The 23,600-nt window shown below is 47.6% G+C and overlaps 3 protein-coding genes across 3 annotated transcripts in view; 1 reads left to right on the top strand and 2 right to left on the bottom strand.

The window, feature by feature from the left end:
- Nucleotides 1-12,402: 12,402 nt before the first annotated feature.
- LOC120112020 lies at nt 12,403-13,362 on the bottom strand. The gene has a single exon (XM_039130601.1). It carries the CDS (start codon nt 13,360-13,362, stop codon nt 12,403-12,405), a length of 960 nt encoding a protein of 319 aa, XP_038986529.1.
- A 1,932-nt stretch (nt 13,363-15,294) lies between these two features.
- LOC103710254 (protein RALF-like 22) lies at nt 15,295-15,672 on the top strand. The gene has a single exon (XM_008795914.3). The coding sequence runs from the start codon at nt 15,295-15,297 to the stop codon at nt 15,670-15,672; it is 378 nt and encodes a 125-aa protein (XP_008794136.2).
- Nucleotides 15,673-16,981: 1,309 nt separating this feature from the next.
- LOC103710253 overlaps nt 16,982-23,600 on the bottom strand; it is a 28,699-nt gene continuing 22,080 nt past the window's right edge. Inside the window, exons 11-12 of the mRNA XM_008795913.4 lie at nt 20,890-20,994; nt 16,982-17,242 (exon numbers count right to left, since the gene is read on the bottom strand). Of these exons, the coding sequence (XP_008794135.2) occupies nt 17,207-17,242; nt 20,890-20,994 (141 nt within the window). The 3' untranslated portion in view covers nt 16,982-17,206. The remainder of the gene's footprint in view (nt 17,243-20,889; nt 20,995-23,600) is intronic.

Raw genomic sequence — 23,600 nt, forward strand, 5'->3', positions numbered from 1 at the left:
GATGCCTCCGCCCCTCCGAGGCGGACTATGCTCTCCGAGAGGTCCATGAAGGGATCTGCGGAAATCACCTGGGGGGCCGGGCCTTGGCCCATAAGATCCTGCGGCAGGGATATTACTGGCCCACACTCCAAAAAGACGCAACAGATTTCGTCCGCAAGTGCGATCGGTGCCAGTGAAACGCCAATATCCAGCGCCGACCTTCAGCTCTGCTGACCTCCATCATCGCCCCCTGGCCGTTTGCCCAATGGGGGATCGACATCCTGGGGCCCTTTCCCCTCGCCACCGGACAGAGAAAGTTCCTGGTCGTCTCCATCGACTATTTCACCAAATGGGTCGAGGCCGAACCTGTCGCCCGGATCACCGAGCAAAAGATGCGGGATTTCGTGTGAAAGTCTATAATCTGCCGATTCGGACTACCCCGTATCCTTATATCTGATAATGGTCGACAATTTGACAATATTCATTTCAGGGAGTTTTGCTCTGAACTCGGCATTGATCATCGCTTCACCTCGGTTGCCCATCCCCAGACAAACGGGGAAACCGAGGTAACTAACCGAACTATTTTGCAGGGACTTAAAGCTAGGCTTGATCGGTCCAAAGGACAGTGGGTCGAGGACTTGTACAATGTCCTTTGGGCGTACCGGACCACGTTCCGACTACCCACGGGAGAGACCCCCTTCAACCTAGCATACGGCACTGAGGCCGTCATCCCGCTGGAGATCGGCCTGCCTTCTCCCAGAATGGAGCATTACGACCCCGACACCAACTCTTCCCAGCTAAGGAGCAACTTGGACCTTGTCGAAGAAACGAGAGAGATCGCCCGGGTTCGCATGGCGAGATACCAACAGCGAACGGCCCAATACTACAACTCCAGAGTCAAGCCCAAGCTCTTCAAAGTAGGGGACCTCGTCCTCAGGAGAGCCGAGGCTTCTCAACCGACCGAGCAAGGAAAGCTCGCCCCAAATTGGGAAGGGCCGTATCAAATCGCCCGGGTACAACGACCAGGGGCGTACAAATTGAAGTCCCTGGAGGGGACTCTGATCCCACGAAGCTGGAACTCCGAGAATCTACGGATGTATTACCAATGAAACCCTAAGGGGTTCAAAACAATCAGGACAATGGACTCAGCTCCTTTTTCTGCAAATATTTCTCTCACCTTGATAACTGTAATCCTCTTTTAATATTGGGTCGTCTGTGATCCTCAGATTCCCCGGCCAAAATCGGGATGCCTCGAGGCTCGACCGTAGAGTCCCAAACTCCCTCGACCTCGGGAAGAATCGCAAGAACGATGAGACGTGGAATGGAGCAGGATTCCTCGACTTAGGCCGAGATGCCCCGAGTGTCGACAGTGCGTGCCCAGACCCCTCGACACTTCGGGAAGACGGGGTAGTACCTTCGCGGCCCCCCGTGGCGCTCATCACCAACAACGGGGTAGTACCTTCGCGGCCCCCCGTAGCGCCCCCTCGACTAAGGTCGGGATGCCCCGAGGGTCGACCGTAGAGAACCAGACTCCCTCGACCTCGGGAAGGCGCCGTGAGGGGTGGAAAGGGTGGCTCCACCTGGGGCGCCACGAAGTGGACCCCCAGGAGCGGTCGACGATCCCCGATCCCCGAAGCGAGCGATCCCTCGACTAAGGTCGAGATGCCCCGAGTGTCGACAGTGCGTACCCAGACCCCTCGACACTTCGGGAAGACGGGGTAGTACCTTCGCGGCCCCCCGTGGCGCTCATCACCAACAACGGGGTAGTACCTTCGCGGCCCCCCGTAGCGCCCCCTCGACTAAGGTCGGGATGCCCCGAGGGTCGACCGTAGAGAACCAGACTCCCTCGACCTCGGGAAGGCGCCGTGAGGGGTGGAAAGGGTGGCTCCACCTGGGGCGCCACGAAGTGGACCCCCAGGAGCGGTCGACGATCCCCGATCCCCGAAGCGAGCGATCCCTCGACAAAGGTCGAGATGCCCCGAGTGTCGACAGTGCGTACCCAGACCCCTCGACACTTCGGGAAGACGGGGTAGTACCTTCGCGGCCCCCCGTGGCGCTCATCACCAACAACGGGGTAGTACCTTCGCGGCCCCCCGTAGCGCCCCCTCGACTAAGGTCGGGATGCCCCGAGGGTCGACCGTAGAGAACCAGACTCCCTCGACCTCGGGAGGTACCACAGGTCAGCAAAGCGTCCGCAGACCCGCCGACCTGACACAAGACCCCTCGACCAAGGTTGAGGTGCCCCGAGGTCCGACCACTGGGTCTCAAACTCCCTCGACCTCGCAAAGAGCTACAAATCAATAAAGTCTCCCCAAGCCCTCTCAACCTCGGCGGGTGCTGTCGGGTCCGTGAGAAGCCCGAGCCCCCTTAAAGTCAAAAATGACTCCGCAGGTCGACAAGGAAGGGAAGCAGCCTACTCCACCATGCGAAGCATAACTCTGAGAATGAAAGAGGTACATTCAACTGGACGCCCTCCTTGTCAAATTTTATTTACATATTACTGAGCGGAATCTTAATGTTGGAGCCTTATCTCGCCCCAAAGTCGGGCCTCTCTAATGGGTCGGCTTAGGGTCGACCTCCTAATTACATTATGCATGCACCGTTCGTCAAGCCTCCGAAACTGGTACAGAGGATTTCATAAATTAGTGCCCAACTCGGCTCTTCGATGTAAACTCCTACGTCCGGCTGAAAAAGTGGTCCCGGCCACGAATGTGCCAGCCAAACGCGGGTACCAAGGCAATCTCTGGAAACCCAGCCTTGCTCACCGAAGCCTCGGCAGAGTCCGAGAACAATAACTACGAAAACCGTCGGTAATGACCTGCCTATTGGCCCGCGCTCCCTCTGAGGGGTTTGGAGTTAAGTTCGGAGACCCGACTAAACTCCCCGATTAGCGGCACGCACAGACCTAGTCCGGTCTTAGTTAAAGGGCTAAGGCCCGACCTCGATGCCTTGGGACTCCCCTAAAGGCTAAACGCAATGACCTCCACGACTCCCAAATCCGAGCTATAGGACTTAGAGAAATTTTCTAAAAAACTCAAGACTCAGAGCTCCTCTTCGTCGGGATGACTGGAACCCGAGAAGGCTAAGATGTAGCCCGGGAAGAAGGACAACTTCGTTAAGCAGCCCGGAAATTAAAATGCGAAGCTAGGCCATCGAGGCGGTTCGCTAAGGCCCTGGCCTCGGTCATGACAACAGAGGAAAAGATGAACACGGAATGGCAAAAATACTTTTTCATTAACAAAGGGCCGGAAGGCCAATTACAAAACTGGAAGTCGGCCGCTCAAGGGCCGACCCCGGATACAATGAAAAAGAAAAGAAAAATATGCTATGTCCTAAGCGGCGGGAGCCACATCCGGGGGGTCGTCCGGCACATTGATGACCTCAAGACCTTCCTCCGGAACAGGCTCGGGGTCGGGAGCAGGAGCTTCGGGCACCACCTCCGGGACAGCGTCCGTCTCGGCCGCCAGAGCCACCTCCATGACACCGTCCGCCTCGGCTACCCCCGTCGAAGGCTCGGCGGGGTCTTGCTCATATATTCCCGCCTCGGATGTCAGGATAGTGGGAAGGGCTCGCACGTCGGACCCCCAGCCCCGGTCCTCCCTCGGACGGACCGTCGAGAAGTCGTACTGAGGGCAGTACAGGCGCACCTGCTCTCGGAAGTTCTCGAAGCCTCGAAGGAAACCGTCGACCGTCTCCTCCTCCAACATGTCGCGGAACTCTTGCGACTCTTTGAAGAGCTCCACGGCGTGCTCGGCTCGTTCGAGAGCCCTCCTCTCCCGGGCCTCAAGTTGCTCGAGTCGGAGGCGAAGGGCCCTCTCCTCATACTCGAGGGCCGCGACCCTGGCCTGGACCTCCCCCAAGCGCGCCTCCGTGCCGCGCATGGTTGCCTTGGTCATGGCGTGAGCCGCCTTCTCCTCCTCAAGCGCCCCCACCATGGCAAGACGCTCGGCCTCGGTGGCCGCCCACCGAGCCTCGGCAGCGGCCGACACCGCTTCTAGCTCGGCGATTCTTTTCTTAGCCGGCTCCAGCTGCTGGCCGAGCTGCCGAACTTCTTCCCGATACCCGTGGGCGAGGAACGCCATGGTGTCGAGCTCGAGAATATGCTGAAAAAAAAAAAAAAAAAAGAAGAAGCGAGGGTATTGTGAGTTGAAAGGCACGTATGCACGCTAATAACTCCGGAAAATTAAGAAGGGAACTTACCCGGGCCGTGCTACAGTAAGCACTGCCGGCGACCTCCTCCAGCGAAATCCCCCGGAACACGGCCCGGTCCGCTGGAAGCACTGCACGCCGCAACATGGAGCGTGCGACCTCGGCGTCCTGAAGGGCCGAGCTCCCCTCAGGAACGGAAGAGTCTGGCTCAACCGACTCTTCTCGGAAAGCTCGGGAAGAGCTCGGCACGATCGGACCCGAGGTCCCGGAGCCGCTCGCCTCGGGGCCTCGGGCAGGCCTGGGTCCTGGCTGCTGCGGCCGGGCCACGGATGATTCCCCCCGCTGGGCAAGGGGGGCAGGGCAAGGAGGGGCCGATGGGCTCGCACCACTGACCACCCGCTCCCGCCTCGGGTCGGCCGCAGGGGCCCCCGTCTCGGGGCCACTCGTCCCGGCCGACGAGGAAGCGCCGTCTGTCCTCGCCCTCCTCCGAGGCTGGGGATTAGCCCCCCCGGCCTCGGCCTCCCGCCTCCTCAGGCGGGAAAAAAGCGACGTGTTACTGGTCGGCATGCGGGGAATATCTGAAATCAAAAATTTTGTTAAGTGTCAGGCCAGTGGCAGTAAAAGCGAAAGACAAAGAATGAAAATAACGTAGCCGCCCTTACCCTCGGGGCGCGCCGAGCTCAGACCCACGCTCGCCAGGGCGTCCTCCCGCAGGAGCTCGGTCAGGTCGTTGCCCCTCCCGAGGGCTCGCACAGAGTCTAGGATCCTCAGCTCCCTCCCCGTGGGCTCGGAGAGTCTGTTGAGGGCCTTCAGCCGTGGGTGTCCCCACCTCGGCTCAAACCCCCAAGGCGCCGCGGACGCCAGGAAGAAAAACTTCACCTTCCACTCGTGGATCGAGGAAGGGGCGCCCCGGAAGAGTGACATACCGCCCCGAAAGGCGAAATATAGCCACCCTGCGTCCGCCGGGTTCTTCTTTAACAGAAAACACCGGCGGAAAAGGCCTACCGTGATCGGGATCCCGTGCCCGAGGCACAGGGACAAAAACCCGATTATGGTCCTCCATGAGTTCGGAGCCAACTGCGCCGGGACGAGCTGGTACTCGGCCAGCAAGCTGCTCACGAACTCATGGGTGGGAAAACGCAGGCCCGCCCAGAGTGTCTCGCGGTAAACCGCGATCCGACCTGGGGGCGGCTGCGTCACCCTGTCCCCCGGCCCTGCGGTTTCAAGACGAAACCCGGGCTGGAAGAAGAAACGGGAGCGGATTGTCTCCAGTTCCTCCTCTGACATATTCGACCCAACTTCTTCGGGACCGAGACTCATTCTCACAGAAGAATGGAGTAAAAATTAAGAGCAGAAAATGGAAGTTGGCAAGGAGAAGAAAAGAGGAAACTCTAATGAAAACGGGAAGAAAACCTACTGGACATTGCCAGAAATTGCTCCGGGCACCGCCGGCAAAATTCGGTTGAGGGAGAAAACAAGGGAAAAAAAAGACGACGAAAATGAGGGGAAGCCAAACAAGACCTTTAGGGCAGACTCGTGGGGTTTATATAGACCCCCCTGACGGCCCGGATCGATGGGGTCGGTTCCCATCCCCCGATCGGGCTGCGCCACGTGGCGACCTCTGAGGCCGAGGCACTGCATCCACTCCAGATCAATAAATCGAATACGAAATCAAAGTGTTGTCCCATCGGATCTCGGGACCTCATTATGGGCCCACAGAATCCCATCGCCTCGAAGAATGAGCGGACGGCACCCCCGCTCCCCTCGTTTAATAAAATCTGGGACACGTGGAGCCCCGGTGTGGCCTCCACTCCCCCGAAATTATGACCCGGTAACACGAAATCGGAAGCGTCCGACCCCTGGTCATGCCGCGTGTCCGTTTTGAAACCCAAAATGGCACGCTCATTGATGAGCGGGAACTCTCGATTGTGGGGCCGAGGCGCCGCCTCGTCGAACCCGAGGACCCTCATCCTGGGTCCGCCTCACAAACCAACCTCGGTAATCCAAGAGACACCGCCCCCGCTATAGTCGCCTCGAAAGACGTAGGGATATGGACCCCATCATTAATTCGCCGAACAAAGTAACCTCGAAACGCCCAAGGGCGCAGGTCCTGCCACGAAAATTCCAAGAAACATGAGGGTGCGGACGAAGTTCGCCCCCCAACTTTAACGATGGACTTTACTTCCTACGTCCGAGCCCACAAGCCGCTCGAACTCGGAAGTCGGGGGGTAGTGTTGGGGGAATAAGGTTTTTCCCCCAAATGACACGAATGCCCCAAAGAAGCCGCACAATCGTCGACCCTGGAAGGCCGAAGTCGGCACCCGAACTCGGAATCTCCGACCTAAGAGAAACCCCAATGCCCGAGACCTACTTTTGTCAGCCACCTACTACGGCTATACGTCTCCGAGGTCCGGCCAGAGACCGTACTATGACGCCCCTCCGGCATTTATGGCGCATGACCGCTGTGATCCTCCGGCACACTCCACAATAAATATGGATCTCCAGCTTACTCCACAATAAATATGGATCTCCGGCTTACTCCACAATGAATGCGGATCTCCGGCTTACTCCACAATAAATGCGGATCTCCGGCTTACTCCACAATAAATGTGGATCTCCGGCTCACTCAACAATTAATGCACGTGACTCCTGTCATCTACGGACTCCCAGCTCTCCACGGCAAATAAGCCCAGCAGGGTCTAGTCAACTGTGATAAGTCTCTGATCTCGGCCATACCTCCGACACTGATGCAATAAATTCGCCTGGTAGCGTGCTAGTTCGGGTTGTACAACGCCCTCATCGCCGACATCAGTGCAATTATTCGCCTGACCAAGCGCCGACCTGAACGACATGCCGAGCCGTACTACGGCTTCGCCCCGTTACATCGCAGGTAAACCGACCCCCGGTCTATAAAAGGGGGTTGGAAAATCGATACTGGGGACGGGCACTGTTTACCTCTACTCTACACGATTTGCCCCCTCCCTGACTTGAGCGTCGGAGGGCCGGCGCCGGAAGACCCGGCCACCGGCTCGTGTGCAGGCACCCAGACGGAGGACGCCGCCCACTGTCGGATCGTCGCCCAGCCGCGGGAATCAGCCGCTCCTTCTCGCCGATCGCCCCAGACGGAGGACGCCGCCCGTCGACGGACCACCGCCCCGCCGTGAGTAACCACCTCCCGCTCCCTCTCCTCGACCGAAGATTGCCCCCGGGTCCAATTTCCAGCAACAGTATCCATAAAATTTAATTATCCGATTTATGTTTGTGCATATCTTCCCAACAAAAAATTTCTTATAATTCGATAGATAAATGGTAGTTATTTGTAGGAAAAGGTCAGAGATTTTTTGATTTTTTTTGAAACACTTTCTAAGACTAGTTCTTCGTAGACCTTCTCTTTGAGAAGGATAGTTACTTTGTAGATCATTTTACTCCTTGTATCACTGGGCTAGTCTACTTTTATGTATTCAAAAAGCCAATTGTTAACCTTTTACAAAAATGCCATGGGATACTACGATTTGCATGCCAAATGGAGACGCAATGAGAATGCCACCTGGCTTCGACCAGGCTCTTTCAAAAGGGAGAGAAGGGCCAACTTGTTGGCTATTGTTACTTGACAATAGGAGGCCATTTATGGGTGAGCTTGAGATGTCAAGTAAATAGATGGTGGCCTAACATTAATCGGCATGAAAAAAAAAAATACTTGTCTCGAAATTAAATGAGAGAGGATGACAAATAAATAGATGTGCAGAAGCATTCTGCGAAATAGAGTAGACTCGACAATCATGAAGTTAAAATTTAAATTTCCTATGAAGTATGAGTTGTTGAACTAATTTATTATATGAAGATAGGTGAGAGATATGATATGGATTCGCATCATACTTTTTGAGCAAATTTTATCACTATGATATATATAAATTGCATACATTTTCAATTTATGTTTCATCAACCCTAGAACTTCCATTAAATAACTTGGTATTGTCAAATTCAGTTATTACATAAGGATGAGTTAGGATGGTGCTAATTAGGTCGATTGGGTCGGTCAACCAAGCCGAACAAAAAATGGGCTCACTCGTACCTCAAGGGCCCATTTTTTGAGGATAAAAAATTTATATAGAAACCTATATTTTTTGGATAAATATTTTTTAGACAATATTTAAATAAAAAACAATTTATTTATATTGTTTTATACATCGAAAAGTAGTTTTGGAATTCCTTACCCATATTTTCCATAATACATTTTGTTGGGAGAAAAATGGATCACTCAAAGCACATGGTCAAATCGCCGGTACTTGATAACAAACGTGACGACAGCAAGCATACTCTCAGAGCGCCTAACCTCAGAACATTCGGTCTCGGCACCAGCGACTCCAAAGCTCACAACCTCGATCTCGGCTGAGTTAAGCCTGATCGACCTCAAGGCCGAGAAAGAACCAGTCAAAGGGAGAAGCAGGCCTCCCCACTCCACCGAAAATCAAGTCCTCCTCCTTCTCATCCGGGATCAAATCCCGCGATCTCCGCCTCAACGACTGTCAACATTTAAATGCACACGATCTCAACGGATCGCCAGCCAGCCCAAAATCTCGGGTCGTTTACGGTAACCCATTAATTCATACGATCACGTCCAATTGCTACGGCAACTCATTAATTCGCACGATCACGTCCAATCATAGGTAACCCCTACACCCCCTCCTTAAAAGGAGGAAGAACTCGAGGCAAGGGAAAGTTTTTTCCCTTCGCCCTCGGTCATTATTTTTTTCGATTATTTCTCCACTATTTCTCTCCATTAAAGACTCCCTCTGACTTAGGCATCGGAAGTCCGACGCCGGAACCCCCGGCCACTGGCTTCTTGCAGGTCCGCCGGAGACAGCCGTCCGCCGCCGCACCACCAGCCGGAGCTCCTCCCCCTCGGTCCACGGTTGCCTCCGGGTCTAATTTCCAGCAACACATTTTATTATATGATTATTATTATATACTAATATAAGGTTAGGAGCATTTTAGAGATAAAATAAATAGATTATTTTACCGGTTGATGGTAAAATGATTCCCCACCTTGCAGGTGGGTTAGTCTTTCCGTTCATTTGATGAATAAATATTGTCTTAGAGAAGCATGAGAACATAAGTTGAAAACCAGTTGCATCCCCCTCCAACCAATCATATATCCTGCGAAGGACTTGAAGAGCGTATGGAGCCTGTCAATAACAACTATAACAATCACAATTAGCAATTAGATATGATGGGGTTGAGGCCAAAACCGATTGAAATAGGGTAAGCTTTCTGGCCTGAAATAGGTGCTTCCACTTCCAACCCCCAACCTTGCATTTAGTTTCTCAAATAAAGAGTAAAAATCAGCCACCTTTAACTGCTTGCCAAAGATCGAAATGCCAAAGTAATTCTAACTCCCTCTTTTAAAGCTAATTTGTAACTTCCGCCTAGCATTCACTTGAGGTGTTTCTTCTTTTTTTTTTCAATTGGGTAACTTTCAAGCTCTACGACATGGTTGTAAAAGTACAGTACGTCGGGGGAATAATAGATCTACAAACAGGTCGGTCAAAATAAAAAAATTATTTTCAAGAAAAAATTTGACCAAATATGTCTTCAAATTTGAGAAGAATTAGATGAAGCAATCAAAGACAAAGTCGTGTAGATTTTAAAATCTACCTTCTATAGAATTTTAGTTGTTTAGTAATGATTTACACTAATTAGAAGAAAAATACAACTTGAATTGTGAAAGAATAAGCTTTCCTAATATAAGTAGAAATTTTGTAGCTCTATTTTATTATTTATTAATAAAAAAGATAGGAGATCTAGATCCTAATTTTGTTTATTTTTTATTTTTGATTTTTTTTAAAACAGGTTTGAGTTGAAAAGATTGAAGAGATTTCTTCCATCTCCCGGTCTTGATCAGAAAATTTGCTAATCTTACTAGCCACCGAACTAAGCCATCTCCAACTAGATTTCACTTCATGTCGCATGTATCTCCAACTAGAAATTTCTTATAGTTTGAAAGATAAATGGTACATTTTTATGGGTCATGAAGCACTTAGGTTCCATGCATTTGTGTGAAGGAGAAATTTCTTTATGGTACTTGAAAAGCTTCCATATGCCCAATTTGGAAACATAAAAAATTCTAGAATTAGGCTTGTGTAGGATACACTCGTAGAGTAGACCTCAAAAATACTGGCTAGTTAATTATGTTGCTGGAAATTGGACCCGGGGGCGGCCATCGGCTGAGGAGGAGAAGCTCCGGCGCGAGAATGGCGGGTGGCAGTCCGTCGGCGGACGGATCCTCTGGGAGACCTACAAAATGCCGGTGGTCGGGGTTTCCGGCGCCGGCCCCCGATGCTTAAGTTAGAGGGGGGCTTAATTTTGGAGAAGGAGAAGAACTGTATGTAGAAGTCTCCAGCCTCCCTCGGGAGGAAGAAGTTCTCCTTTTTATAAGGGGAGTGGCAGGGTTACCTGTGATGTGACTGGGCGAATTAATGGGTTACCGCCACGATTGGACGTGGGCGTGTGAAGTAATGAGTTGCCGTGGATGGCCCGTTCCCATCATGGAAGGAGATGACGCGCAGTGCAGTCCATTCTTGGAAATGGTGAGGCGTTGACAGTCGTAGCAGGGTATGGTCCCTGGTTGATATGTCGTGGCGTGGCCAGCAAGTAAAGCATGGTGCGGTGAGGCTGCTGCAGGGCATGGCCGCAGTATGTGGACGACGAGGTCGACCTTCTGAGGTCAGCTCGGCCTTCTGTGCTCGACCTTCTGGTCTCGGCCTTCTGTGCTCGGCCTTCTGGGCTCGGCAGCCTTCTGTGCTCGGCCTTCTAAGCTCGGCAGCCTTTTGAGCTCGGCCTTCTGAGCTCGGCAGCCTTCTGAGCTCGGCAGCCTGCATGAGCTCGGCAGCCTTCTGTGCTCGGCCTTCTGAGCTCGGCAGCCTTTTGAGCTCGGCCTTTCGAGCTCGACTTGGATAATCTTGGCAGCCTTCTGTGCTCGGCTTTCTGAGCTCGGCAGCCTGGATGAGCTCGGCAGCCTTCTGAGCTCGGCAGCCTGCATGAGCTCGGCCTTGCTATCGGATTTGGGTGCTTTAATTGTATTTGTGGGGTGGTCCATTTTTCCCCCCAACACTACCCCCGACTTTCGAGTTCGAGCTGCTTTTTGGCTCGGGCGAAGGTTAGTCCAGTCGTTGATCATCCTGTAATATAGCCAAATATATATGGAGATGTGCGTGCCAAGTAGGGTGTACCTCTCATGCAGTTGGAGTTAAGTGCTTCAGGTCGACTCAGTAGCCTTCTTTGGCTTATGGTCGACTCAGCAGGGTGCCCCCACTCAGATCTGGGCGTGTTGTCGTAGGAGGCGTCGAACGGCGTTGACATGGCGTCGAATATCGTCGAGTGTCGTCGAATGGCGTCGAATGTCGTTGAATTGGCATCCCGAGCTTAGTCGGGGCATCATTGGAGACAGATACAGGAGACGGACTTCGTCCATTGGCGATCGTGCGTCCTTATTCGGAGCGGGGCGATGTTGGAGATAGAGATACCCGTAGATCGTTTTTTGGATTCTCCGACCTGGAAATAGATAAAATATTGGAATTATTTGAAGCCAAAGTGGCATCCTGTACCTTTTGGAGATATTTTGATGGCTTCCAAACTTCGAAGTCCCTCAGGACTTGGCTTAGCACTAGCTTTCTTTGGCTCGATTTTCTGGAGGAGGTGTTCTGCATTCGGGCTTCTGAGCTCAGGCTTCGGAGCTCGGCAGCCTTCTGAGCTCGGCGGCCTTCTGAGCTCGGCGGCCTTCGGAGCTCGACGGCCTTCTGAGCTCGGTATTCTGTGCTCAGCAGCCTTCTAAGCTCGGCAGCCTTCTGAGCTCGGCCTTCTAAGCTCGGCATTTTGTGCTCGGCAGCCTTCTAAGCTCGGCCTTCTAAGCTTGGCTTGGATTGCATGAGCTCGGCCTTCTGGACCATGAGAGGATTTAACTTCATAGTACTTTCTTGGGGTGGAATCTTCTATGAATCTAGTCGGAGGAGCGCTCATCCTTTGGAAGGCATACAAAATAAGGCATCAGCCGAGCTTTCATTATGTACTAAAATCCTTTTTAAAGCCTTGCAATGATGAGGAAAATAGCTACAGTGTCGTCATAAAGAGGGCTCAACACTCTTTTGGTCTTCATCGAAAAAGGAGATGACTTTCGTAGTGCACGTATGCTTTGAGTAATCTCCTTCTTCCGAGCTCGATGCTTCAAGTGCCTCTACTCGCCCGCCCTCTGATGATATTGTTGATGCCCGCGAGAGGTCAGTTGTCGTCCCGCTCCTCACGCGGCACTAGTTTTTGTTGCTCAGGCTCTCTCCTGTAGGCATGATCACGGACAAAACAACTCAACCGACCTCGACGGACAAGTGCCTCGTTCTCATCACGGAGCTCGTAACAATCCTCCGTATCATGGCCACGATCTCGGTGGAAGTGGCAGTACTTTTTCGAGTGCTTCCGCGACTCTATCGGTCGCATCCTCCACGGAGGTCGGAGGTAGCCTTGACCCTCAATCTCCATGAAGATCTCTGCTCGGGTGGATGTGAGGGGAGTGTATGTCTGAAACTTTTGGAGGGGAGACCTCGAGTGAGCTAGGCTCTTGGGCCAAGGAGGCTCTTTCTCATGCCAGGGGGATCTGCTGCTTGGTTGGGAGCACTCCTCGTGGCGCGTCTTCTGCATCTTGGCAGGTTGTTCGGCTGCCTCTCGCCGAGAGGCCATGGCTTCCTCAGCCTTGGCGTACTTGCGAGCTCGAGCCAACATTTCAACAAAGTCGGTGGGGAAGCTCTTCTTGATGGAGAAGGGAAATTTGTAGGACCGAGTTCCAGTCTTCAATGCCGATATGGCGATTGACTGGTCGAGATCGCGAACCTCCCATGTGGCTGAGGTAAAGCGACTGATGTAGTCTTTTAAGGATTCTCCCTCCTTCTGCTTGATGGCGAAGAGGGAGTCTGAGGTCCGGCGCTGACGCCGGCTAGCGGCAAAATGGGTGGCGAGCTGCCTGCCCAGCTGTTCAAAGGAGAGAATCGAGTTGGGCTTTAATCCAGAGAACCAAAGACGAGCTGCCTTGCGGAGAGTTGCTGGGAAGGCTTTGCAGAGTTGAGCGTTTGTGGCTCCTTGGAGTGTCATAAGGGCCTTGTAGCTCTGCAAATGATCCAGAGGATCGGATGAGCCATCATATGGCTCAATCTGTGGCATCTTGAACCTCTGGGGGATTGATTCATCCATGATCTATTGAGGGAATGGAGACTCTGTTGTAAAGTCAAGGTCAACGTCTCGCTTTGGGCCTCGGTCTTGAAGCATTTGTATCTGTCGCTCCAAGTCCTCGACTTTTCTGCCGAGCTCGGGTGGGGCTCCTGTTGCAACTTGGCATGAGATAGACCCCGCCTCAGATGGGTGCTCTCGTACTCGAGGCGTCAGGCTTCGGCGCGAGCTCTTAGGATAATGGATGCGTGACAAGCCCTCCCAGCTTGGGGGTCGAGCTCAGTGGGAACTTCGGTGGTGGCGACGTTCTACAGAGAAATGACGTCGCGAGCGGCGTCCTAAGGACTCATGCTCGTGAGAAGGGAGTAGAGGTCGGTCTTCTGCTTGCTGTAGACCTTGAACGGCCGCAGTGAGTGCTTGGACTTGTTGAACAAGCAGGTTGAACTGCTCTGGTTGAACTTGGGGAACTGGATCCGCCGGAGGCCTTTGTGATGGGTTCTGGATTGAGTGTCCAGGGCTTGGTACGCGATGCCGGGAGGCGTTAGAGGCTCCCTTACTCCTTAGCTTCATGGCCACGACTCGGGCCCTTCCTCTAGCGCCAACTGTTGCTGGAAATTGGACCCGGGGGCGGCCGTTGGCTGAGGAGGAGGAGCTCTGGCGCGAGAATGGCGGGTGGCGGTCCGTCGGCGGACGGATCCTCTGGGAGACCTGCAAAATGCCGATGGCCGGGGTTTCCGGCGCCGGCCCTCCGATGCTTAAGTCAGAGGGGGGCTTAATTTTGGAGAAGGAGAGGGACTGTATGTAGAAGTCTCCAGCCTTCCTCGGGAGGAAGAAGTTCCCCTTTTCATAGGGGGAGTGGCAGGGTTACCTGTGATGTGACTGGGCGAATTAATGGGTTACCGTCACGATTGGACGTGGGCGTGTGAAGTAATGAGTTGCCGTGGATGGCCCGTTCCCATCATGGAAGGAGATGGCGCGCAGTGCAGTCCATTCTTGGGAATGGTGAGGCGTTGACAGTCGTAGCAGGGTATGGTCTCTGGTTGATATGTCGTGGCGTGGCCAGCAAGTAAAGCATGGTGCGGTGAGGCTGCTGCAGGGCATGGCCGCAGCATGTGGACGACGAGGTCGGCCTTCTGAGGTCAGCTCGGCCTTCTGAGCTCGGCAGCCTTTTGAACTCGGCCTTCTGGTCTCGGCCTTCTGTGCTCGGCCTTCTGAGCTCGACAGCCTTCTGTGCTCGGCCTTCTAAGCTCGGCAGTCTTTTGAGCTCGGCAGCCTTCTGTGCTCGGCCTTCTGAGCTCGGCCTGGATGATCTCGGCAGCCTTCTGTGCTCGCCTTTCTGAGTTCGGCAGCCTGGATGAGCTCGGCAGCCTGCATGAGCTCGGCCTTGCTATCGGATTTGGGTGCTTTAATTGTATTTGTGGGGTGGTCCATTTTTCCCCCCAACAAATTAGATATGCATGAATCCGGATGTGTATGTATATGATACTCTGTGTTGCATGTCCTATACTATTTATACTACTTGTTCTTGCGAGTTTGCCCGCCTTGAGCAGCGGACGTAATCAAATGATCAGGAATCCGGGCCAAATAAGCGGTTTTCGAAACAAACAGCCGAATATAGCATTTGGTAATTGAAGGCGTGCAATGTAGGCGGCAAAAATAGCTACTGGCGGTTAGCAAGGTGCAAGACCCCCTACAGATGGGAGGCATCCCGGCCCGAACGGCCCCCCTGAACCAAAACCCACCATTTTTTCGCTCTCCAAAACCCACAACCGCTCCACCCATTTCTCTTCCTATCTCCCGCTCCCTTCATCTCTCCCCCTCCCCCACCGAAGGGAAGGGACCAGGCCATCCTATACCTAACCAAAAAATCCGACACCCAATAAGAGAAGAGAAGAAGCAAAGAAAACAGCCACCACCCCCACTGCCTTTCTTCGGTCCTAGCATTCCTCCTTCTGCATGGCTCCGCGCCTCGCATTCCTCCTCCTGCTGCTGGTGGCCGCCTGCGTCAGCAAGTCGTCGGCTCTCAACGCCGTGGGCTCCGAGGTCCCGGTGGGCCTCGCGGACTTCATTGCCGCCCGGGGGGATGGCACGTGCGACGGTCTCCTCGGCCAGTGCAGCGACGAGGACGAGGAGATGGAGACGGAGACCGGGATCAGCCGGCGTGGCCTGGCGAGAGCCGGCGTCAGGTTTATCAGCTACGGCGCGCTCTCCAAGAACCGAGTCCCATGCAGCCGCCGAGGCCGGTCCTACTACAACTGCTCCAGGGGGAACCGCGCCAACCCATACCGCCGTGGCTGCAGCGTCATCACCCAGTGCCAGAGGATCTTCAACTGAGCACCGACTCCAAGCGAAAGGGAGGAGAAGAAGGAAGGAAACAAGCAACGAGCAAGAGGATGATACCTGGGGGCTGCATTGGTTATCAAGTATGTTTTGTATGGCTGTCGTCCATTTAGACGTCCCTTCTTTCCTCCTCCCCGTGAACTTTCATTACTTACGGTCATATTCTACGCTATTAAATTTGTTTCTAGCCCTACCTTGATACTCATATTGCCGCAATGTATTGTTTTATGCGATTGTAATAAGAAGACCCAGCTGTAGCTGGTTCTTATCTCCTTGCTCCTCCCCCCAACCCCAACAACAACAACCAAAAAATAATAATTCTTCTTTATGAATTTTATGCATCAATATTTTAAATATCCAAAATAAAAATCCCTATCATGAATATCGAAATAAAATTAGGCAGGAAGTGGGCATGGATGGAATGGAAGACCTAGCATCCCAAGTATTGAGACATGGATCGCCTGGTTTCGAAAGGACAAAATAAGGGGACGGACGCAGTACTTGAAACCTAGGAAGTATGCGTGAGCGGGCGGGTATGAAGGATTCGGTTTCTACCAATTGCCATTGCCGCATCGACGGGAATCCCATAGATTATGGAACTTCTTATCCTATCTCTCGCTACGTTTGCATCGATATCTTTGAGATTTCCATCACGGATACAGACAAGCTATGGCTGCTCAACTTTCATTTCTGATCTTCAAGCATTGGTCTGGATTAACCAGTTTTACAATTTGATAGAATTAAAACGGATGAAAACGTTGGGTTAAAATCAGGATAGTGTTACGATTGAGCATTGGACGCTAATGCAGAACAATAAAGTCAGATGATCCTCTGCAGACCTAGAAGAGAACGTCCAACCAAAGAAGTAATTGAACAAATAAAGAAAATCAAGGAATTTCTCATAAAATTGACTGTTACCAGGAAAAGAACGTTGGTTTCAAATAGACACGGTACGCCATCCCGCTCAACCTAACTCCACACCCATCCAAAATACAAAAGACTGCCAAAGGATAAAATATGCGCCAATGAAGGAATTTAATGATACCCGTTTTCTCTTAAGTATGTAAGAAAGTTCAAGTGTAAATTTCATCCTGGAATGCTAAAGAATTTTATAGATAAGGCCGTCCTAAACAACAAATAAGTATTTGACTTCTGGAAATATCCCCATTTTGAAATACCGGATGGGTCTAGCACTTGCGAAGGCCAAAAACCTGTGCAATCCACTAAGCTTTACATCCCTATCAAAAATTGATTGGCCGGCTGAGAAAACAAGAATCCCGGCCCAAAACCAACACGAAACGGGGAACCGACAACACAAATCAACATCTAATTTTCAACTGCCTGAATGACAGATATAAGCATGTTTCATAACATGTAGATGGGCCAAAAAATGAAAAGAAAAAAGGAAAAACAAAAGCAGCACTTTCTGCCTCACAATTACAGGGTCATGTGAGCCATAAGGCTCCGACAATACAACAATAAATCCAAGAGGCAACAAGTTGCTCGTGTGACTGCCTTTACCTCTTTTTTAGAAGAACCACCATCTTCGCCGCGTGGTCTTCTTCTGATATATATGAGAAACATATTAATAATTACAGAAATTTTCAACTACCTCATAAGTTTATTTATGAACAATGCAGCCATAGGATATTGTCCATATTAAAATATTGAGAGAAAATAATCATATCGAACTTTTTTGTTTGCATGAAGGTGATACGGACATAGTACCAAAAAGCAAGCAAAGAACTATATATAAAAGGTCCCAGTCTTGAATCATGAAGATGATGCAGGAGAGATCACAAGCATCAAACATAATACGAATAACAAGCCAAAACTCTTAAATCAACACTCAAGCACTGCACCAACTTCCTGTCCTATATAAAAATTTTCATTTCTTGGATAGAAAATGCCTCTCCCCTCCCCCAACCACCAAAAAAACAAGTAAAGGAGGTGGATGTATATAAAAAAAAAAAAAAAATTGTTATTTCATTATGATCTATAACAACTATATCTCAGTTTGCCAGATTTCTATTCTCCATATGGGATTTCAATATAGAACTTCAATTAGGACAACCTGCAAAAATTGAGTGTCATCATTTTGAGTACTTACAAGATGAACCAATATCAAGCCTCTTCACTTAAAATCCAACACAGCTCATGAAGTGTCGACAATCTTCTTGTTCAACTTGAGTATTAGACTGGAAAGCATTACTTGGCTGGGGCTTGAATAAACTCATGTCTCCATAGATAATATTACCAAGGTAATGACTATAGCAGGCCTGAAATTTCTTATCATCATTAATACCACTGGTGATTGTTTTGTCTAAAATGAATTGTCTTAATTGCATAGTTCTTATATGCTTAATACAAAGTACATAATGAGCAAATACCATGGCCTAAATGGGAACTGAATGTTTTAACTGCCTTTCCATCTAAGGACTGAAAAGTAGTGAAATTCTCAACACTAATCCACCAGATTCTGCTTTACCAGTTAGTTCGGCCAGCCAATCAGATGTTCCAAGCAATATATCCTCCATAGAAACATGCTCAGTCCAGGATCAGTCTATAACAAATTATCTTAAGAATTGAACCTTCAGACATACATTCAACATAAAATTATACTTGAAATCATGACATTTTGTTGAGACAAAGCAAATAATATCTTGTGGGAAAAGCAACCCTGCCACCTAACCAGGTGACCTTCACATTCTCTGTTCTCTAAGTTATGGAATTGTTGAACATCACGGCATCAAGGTCTCATTTCATAGTTTAAAATATGTTTTGCATGTTGTAATTGGCCTTGGATAAGTCCTAGGAACATTTCACTAGAAACTGTTCCACCATGAAGCTACCAACCACAAACTTGCCAATTAAATCCTCATCTTGTAGCAATCCAGTTTAACAGAGCAAAGTATCAAATTTCAGTTGAAGCCGACCTGTTGCAGAAGAAATGGAACAATTCTAGCAGAGACCAAACCAAAACTGGCCCCTAGTTTCAGGTTTCAATCAATTTTGACTAAAAATCACCTATTTTGATTCAACTTTGGTAGTTCCAGTTAGCCACAGCCAAAACTAACTGAAATTGAACATGAATACTTTAAATAAGTTTCATTTTGTAGTTTATTATCATATTAGGATTATTTCTCCATCTTTTTAAGTACATAGGCTATATAGTCTCATTTTTTGGTTTTCTTTTATTGAGTTAAAAGAGGGGCACATGACAGATTAGCCCTTGATGGGTCAAAGCCTCCGAAAAGGACCTTATTATGGTACTTCACAAAAAATAACAAAAACAACTAAAAAGAAGCCACCATCATTCATGGTAATGGAATCATGTCTTATATAAAATAAATATCATTCTACAATTCATGCATTTAATTAAACAGTCAGTTAACCTTAAAAATATGAGACAGAAATGCTCAAATTCACTAGTTGTAAACTATACTAAAGGAATTATGAAGAAAAAGAATTAAACGCACTAGGCACTGAAAAAATGCTCCAAAATTGCTAGATGATGAATTTTCAAACTAAAGTTTGAAGATATATATATATATATATATATATATATATATATATATATATATATATATATATATTCACATTACAAACTACAGTCTAATTTGTGAAATTTGTTTTTATACAATATTTAACTTCAATCTTAAACTATCGAAAACAACAAAGAACCTAGCATAAAATATTCTGACTGTTGTGTAACGACTTCACTTTGCTTCTTTATTGTTATACTTTTTCTAAATTTTTATGTCTGGAATGCTAAAACTTGGAGGGAAGCTACCAAAACCAAGACTCCACAAAGCCAATCAAAACTTCGTTTTTAAACCATGGAACAGATTTTTTTTTTCTTCAGGACCAAAATTTGAGGTACAAAACTTCTAAAAAGTCATTTCTTCAAGCTGATCCTGCATATAGTTTCAAGAGTCTGGTAAAAATCTCTTCAATGGATTCCCAAGAAAGGCTATGAAAGTTTTCTTCCTCGCCCATGACATAGATAAAGGATAACTAGAAATATCCAAACAAGAACGATTTTTTCACTAGGCTCGCAAAGGCTTGATAGCATAACACCGAGGAAGTTATGGATCACATTAATCTCTAAGAAAGTTTCTCAATCTAGAAAATTTGAAACCAATGCGAAAATAAATAAAGAACAAGCATAGTTGCCATATAAAACTAGACCTAGCCGCCCCCCGCCCCACTCAAAAAAATATAAAAAAAGTCCTTGGTAAGTAATAAAGTTATAAAATCAATAGGAAACAAACCTTAATCTGCAGTCTCGGAAACTCCTGCAGGTAGAAACATATTTCTTAAAAAAAGGTATTTTAGGGTTGTATTAAAAATGCAGACCCTTATTTTCTTAAGTGACTTACCAGTTAAACAGATGTCATTTATTAATTAAGCAACTACAACTCTATTAGCAACCAACTAGCTTCATGCAGATTCAACATACAAATTGTTACTAGCTCTCCAACTTTCAGTTTCTGACATGAACAGGTATGAAAAAGCTCCAGCTATCCCAACTGCTCCTCTTTGCTAAAGAATACCTTTTACCATCAAAGATTTTCTTTGCAGTGTTTCCCAGTTGGAGATGGGTCTCTAAAAGGAAGGTTAATACTTTTGCCTACCCCTACCTACATCCTTTCTCTGAAGCTCGCTGGACATATTTCTAGAAGATTTTAAATTAGCTCTACATGTGCCATGCTCTCGGGAAAAGGGCATCCTAGTATGGGAGGCTCCCACCACTACAAGTTTTGGGGAGGGACAGATGTACGCAGTGTTACCCCCATGATTCATGACACCCAGGTCACAATAGAGCAACCATAGTGTTGCACCAAGGCCCACCCTCTTGTCGTGCTCTTGGGACAATGTAAATTAGTTGGGTATATGTTTCGCTGCCTCATTTATGACTTTCTAACATCATCAATGCAAACTAAATGGAATAAGCTTCATTTCATTGCAGAAAAGGAACAATGCAACGAACAATTGTGAAGGGTATAATAAAATTTCAAATTTACACAAAAAGACATACAAGCAAATAAAATACTGACAAGAGAAGTTAATGAACACATCACGCAGCCAATCTAACTATATTCTTAAACAATAAGGTGCATATTTGGTCCCGTCAAATTTAACCAAGACCGGCAAGGGAATAAGACATGGCAAACAAAATTATTTAGATAAAAAGAGAGATATGCAAACCTTGTTTTCTTGATCATGGGACTTTATAATTATTGATTGGGGAAGAACACCTTTGTCGATGCTCCGGACATATGGTTCTACCTTCTCTTTTAACAGATCATTCAACTAAAATTGCATGAAATGAATATATTTAAGTGCAACATTTAACAATACAGATCGCACATACAGATATACAGAAATATATTATATCCATAAATGGTATAGTAAGCATATTGGTGTATGTATATGGATATGTTTATTTATTATGTATACAATAAAATGTACAACTTGATGATTTTCACAAAAATGTGAAGCATGCATACGGCATACCCCAATGAGAAGACATTGCCAACCCATCTAGATGCATGTGTGTATGACTAAGATTGTACTATGATGGATATCTCCAAATAAGAATAGAGCACGAATTTGCAGATAAGTGGCAGAAGCCAATCCAGCAACATGCATTTGTGCATAGCATGGGCAGTTTAAAACAAAAAAAAACAATTGCTTTTTAAGAAAGAAACGATATTCCATAGAGGCGTCTGAAGGATAATTTCATTTATTTGGTCCCTAAAAGCTCTGGAATACACCATACGTTCTCAGGTTGAGGCCACTGCACTATTTCAGAAAGCTTTCTACAGGTTTGAAGAAAGGAATGTCCAGCATGCTACAGCAATAAAATTCATATGATGATCAGCTGGTCGGTTACTACAGAGTCTGCACATGATCTTGAAAATTCAGAATCACTAAGTTGTGCACCAGTCTCAAGTAAATGGCTCTTGACCCTGAGAATTTTAAACTTGCTGACACACAGAGAGAGAGAGATGATAGAGAGCGTATGGATAGGAAATCCTTGTTGGAGGACCAAGGTCACTGGTAAAATTTTATTACCAAAATCAGTATAATTCTCTGAAACATAATTCTGTTACCAATAGATTATTGTTCCAATACTCAAATATCAAAGAAAACACAAAAAAATGTATGACAGTTTTGTAGACGAGGTTAGAGTAAGTTTGCGTAGTTGCTTTACCATGCAAGTTTGTTTTTCTTTTACCAAAAATCAATGCAAGAATAATCACATCTGACAAGCAAAATCCTAGGAATTAACTAATATATATTGGATCAAGAAAGCCTATCCTTCCATTCAAATTCAGGGGATGGATCTTCCTTCGCAAAGTTTATGATGCAGAGGATCTTCAAGCAAATTTAATTATTGTTATTATTTACAACCATATATATGGTGGGAGCAAATCAAGCTTATGGACATAAAACTGATAGGAAAGACAAATTGTGGATAAATCACGACATCAAGAACCTTTGGGTTATTCATGGAAGCACATATTTGACATATTTGATCCCAACAAGATGTCTCAGGAATCACTAGATAATTTATTTATGCAACTTTATCTTTGTTCTTTATAAAGATTTTAGAATTATTTAAGCCCATATCAGTCCTTGGGAGTCAAAGTAGGTTGCTTAGGACTGATTGAGTTTTATATTCAGCAAAGTAAATTGAACAAAGCTTTTTACTTGAAGTGTTGATTTTTTCAGTTGAATTTTATGTAGTAAGTCCAAGTCTGTTCAAGTACTTCAGCACCAAAAGCATATATTAGATATTTTTGATATCTTGATTTTTCACCCATGTAAGGTGAATTTTGAATATTACTAAATTAGTTGTCTACTGTTTCTCTCTATTAATGGGGTTTCCATAACAATCTCCATCTTCTTCTTTCCTTTACATCCTTTTTTACTCATCCAATCTGAATGATGTTATACATAGATCCTCTTTCATATATGTAGCTAGAGTAGAGCACATTGACATCCTTTTCTGCACTTCCATCCAGATCCTTTTGAGTTGCTTATGCTTCTCTCACAATCTTGATTCTTGACTGGGATCGAGCAGAACTGAATATCTTCCTCCCCTCTCCTATTTTTAATTCCATCTCAGGCATTACTTGCTCTATATAACTTTTAAAAAAGTATATTTAACCTACTTTCACATAATATAGTGCTTTAATATCCAAAAAAGAAAAAGGATTCATAAACTCAGATATATGATTAGAACATTAGAAAAATGTTTCAAAGTTGACTAGTGGTCGTCTTTAGCCACAGAAAGAAGAAAAAGAGAGTGCACAAAGGCAGAGCCACGAGTCCAGGCAGAGGCCCTTCCCTTCCCCTCCCCACCCCTCCAAACTTAAAAAAAATATCGGAGTACATAAGATGTGTGGGAGGTTAACACCATAAATTCGGACCCGCCATGCATTGAGTAATTGAGTAACTATTTCCAAAAATTCTGGGACTTCTGTTGGGATTGTTTCATTGAGATATGGAGTGGGTTACCACTGTTTCCAAACTAGATTGATGGTAATTTATTACAGTCTTAGCCATCCATCTGCTAGATCAATAGTTAAGATAATTAGAGTAAAGGTGGCACCCTCTTCCACTCAATAACCCTCAACTTTCTGATGAAATCTCAAAGGCTGTTCCAAACAACCTCTTCCAACAATAGACCCTTCCCCGGAGAGAAACAAGCAAAAAAGCTCCAGCCAAAGTTTCCTACTCTATACAAATCTCTATAGGAGAAAAGGAGACGCTTCCTCAAAGCACCCACCCAATAGCCCACATGACTTGAGTCTTTCTTTTTTGTCCACTGTTTTTCAGTTTATTTTTCCTGGTCTTCTGATATTTGGTCGCTTAAGTTGCTTTTCTCTTTCTGATTTCTGTCACATGAA

The sequence above is a fragment of the Phoenix dactylifera genome, chromosome 9 (assembly GCF_009389715.1).
Source record: "Phoenix dactylifera cultivar Barhee BC4 chromosome 9, palm_55x_up_171113_PBpolish2nd_filt_p, whole genome shotgun sequence".
NCBI lineage: Eukaryota > Viridiplantae > Streptophyta > Magnoliopsida > Arecales > Arecaceae > Phoenix > Phoenix dactylifera.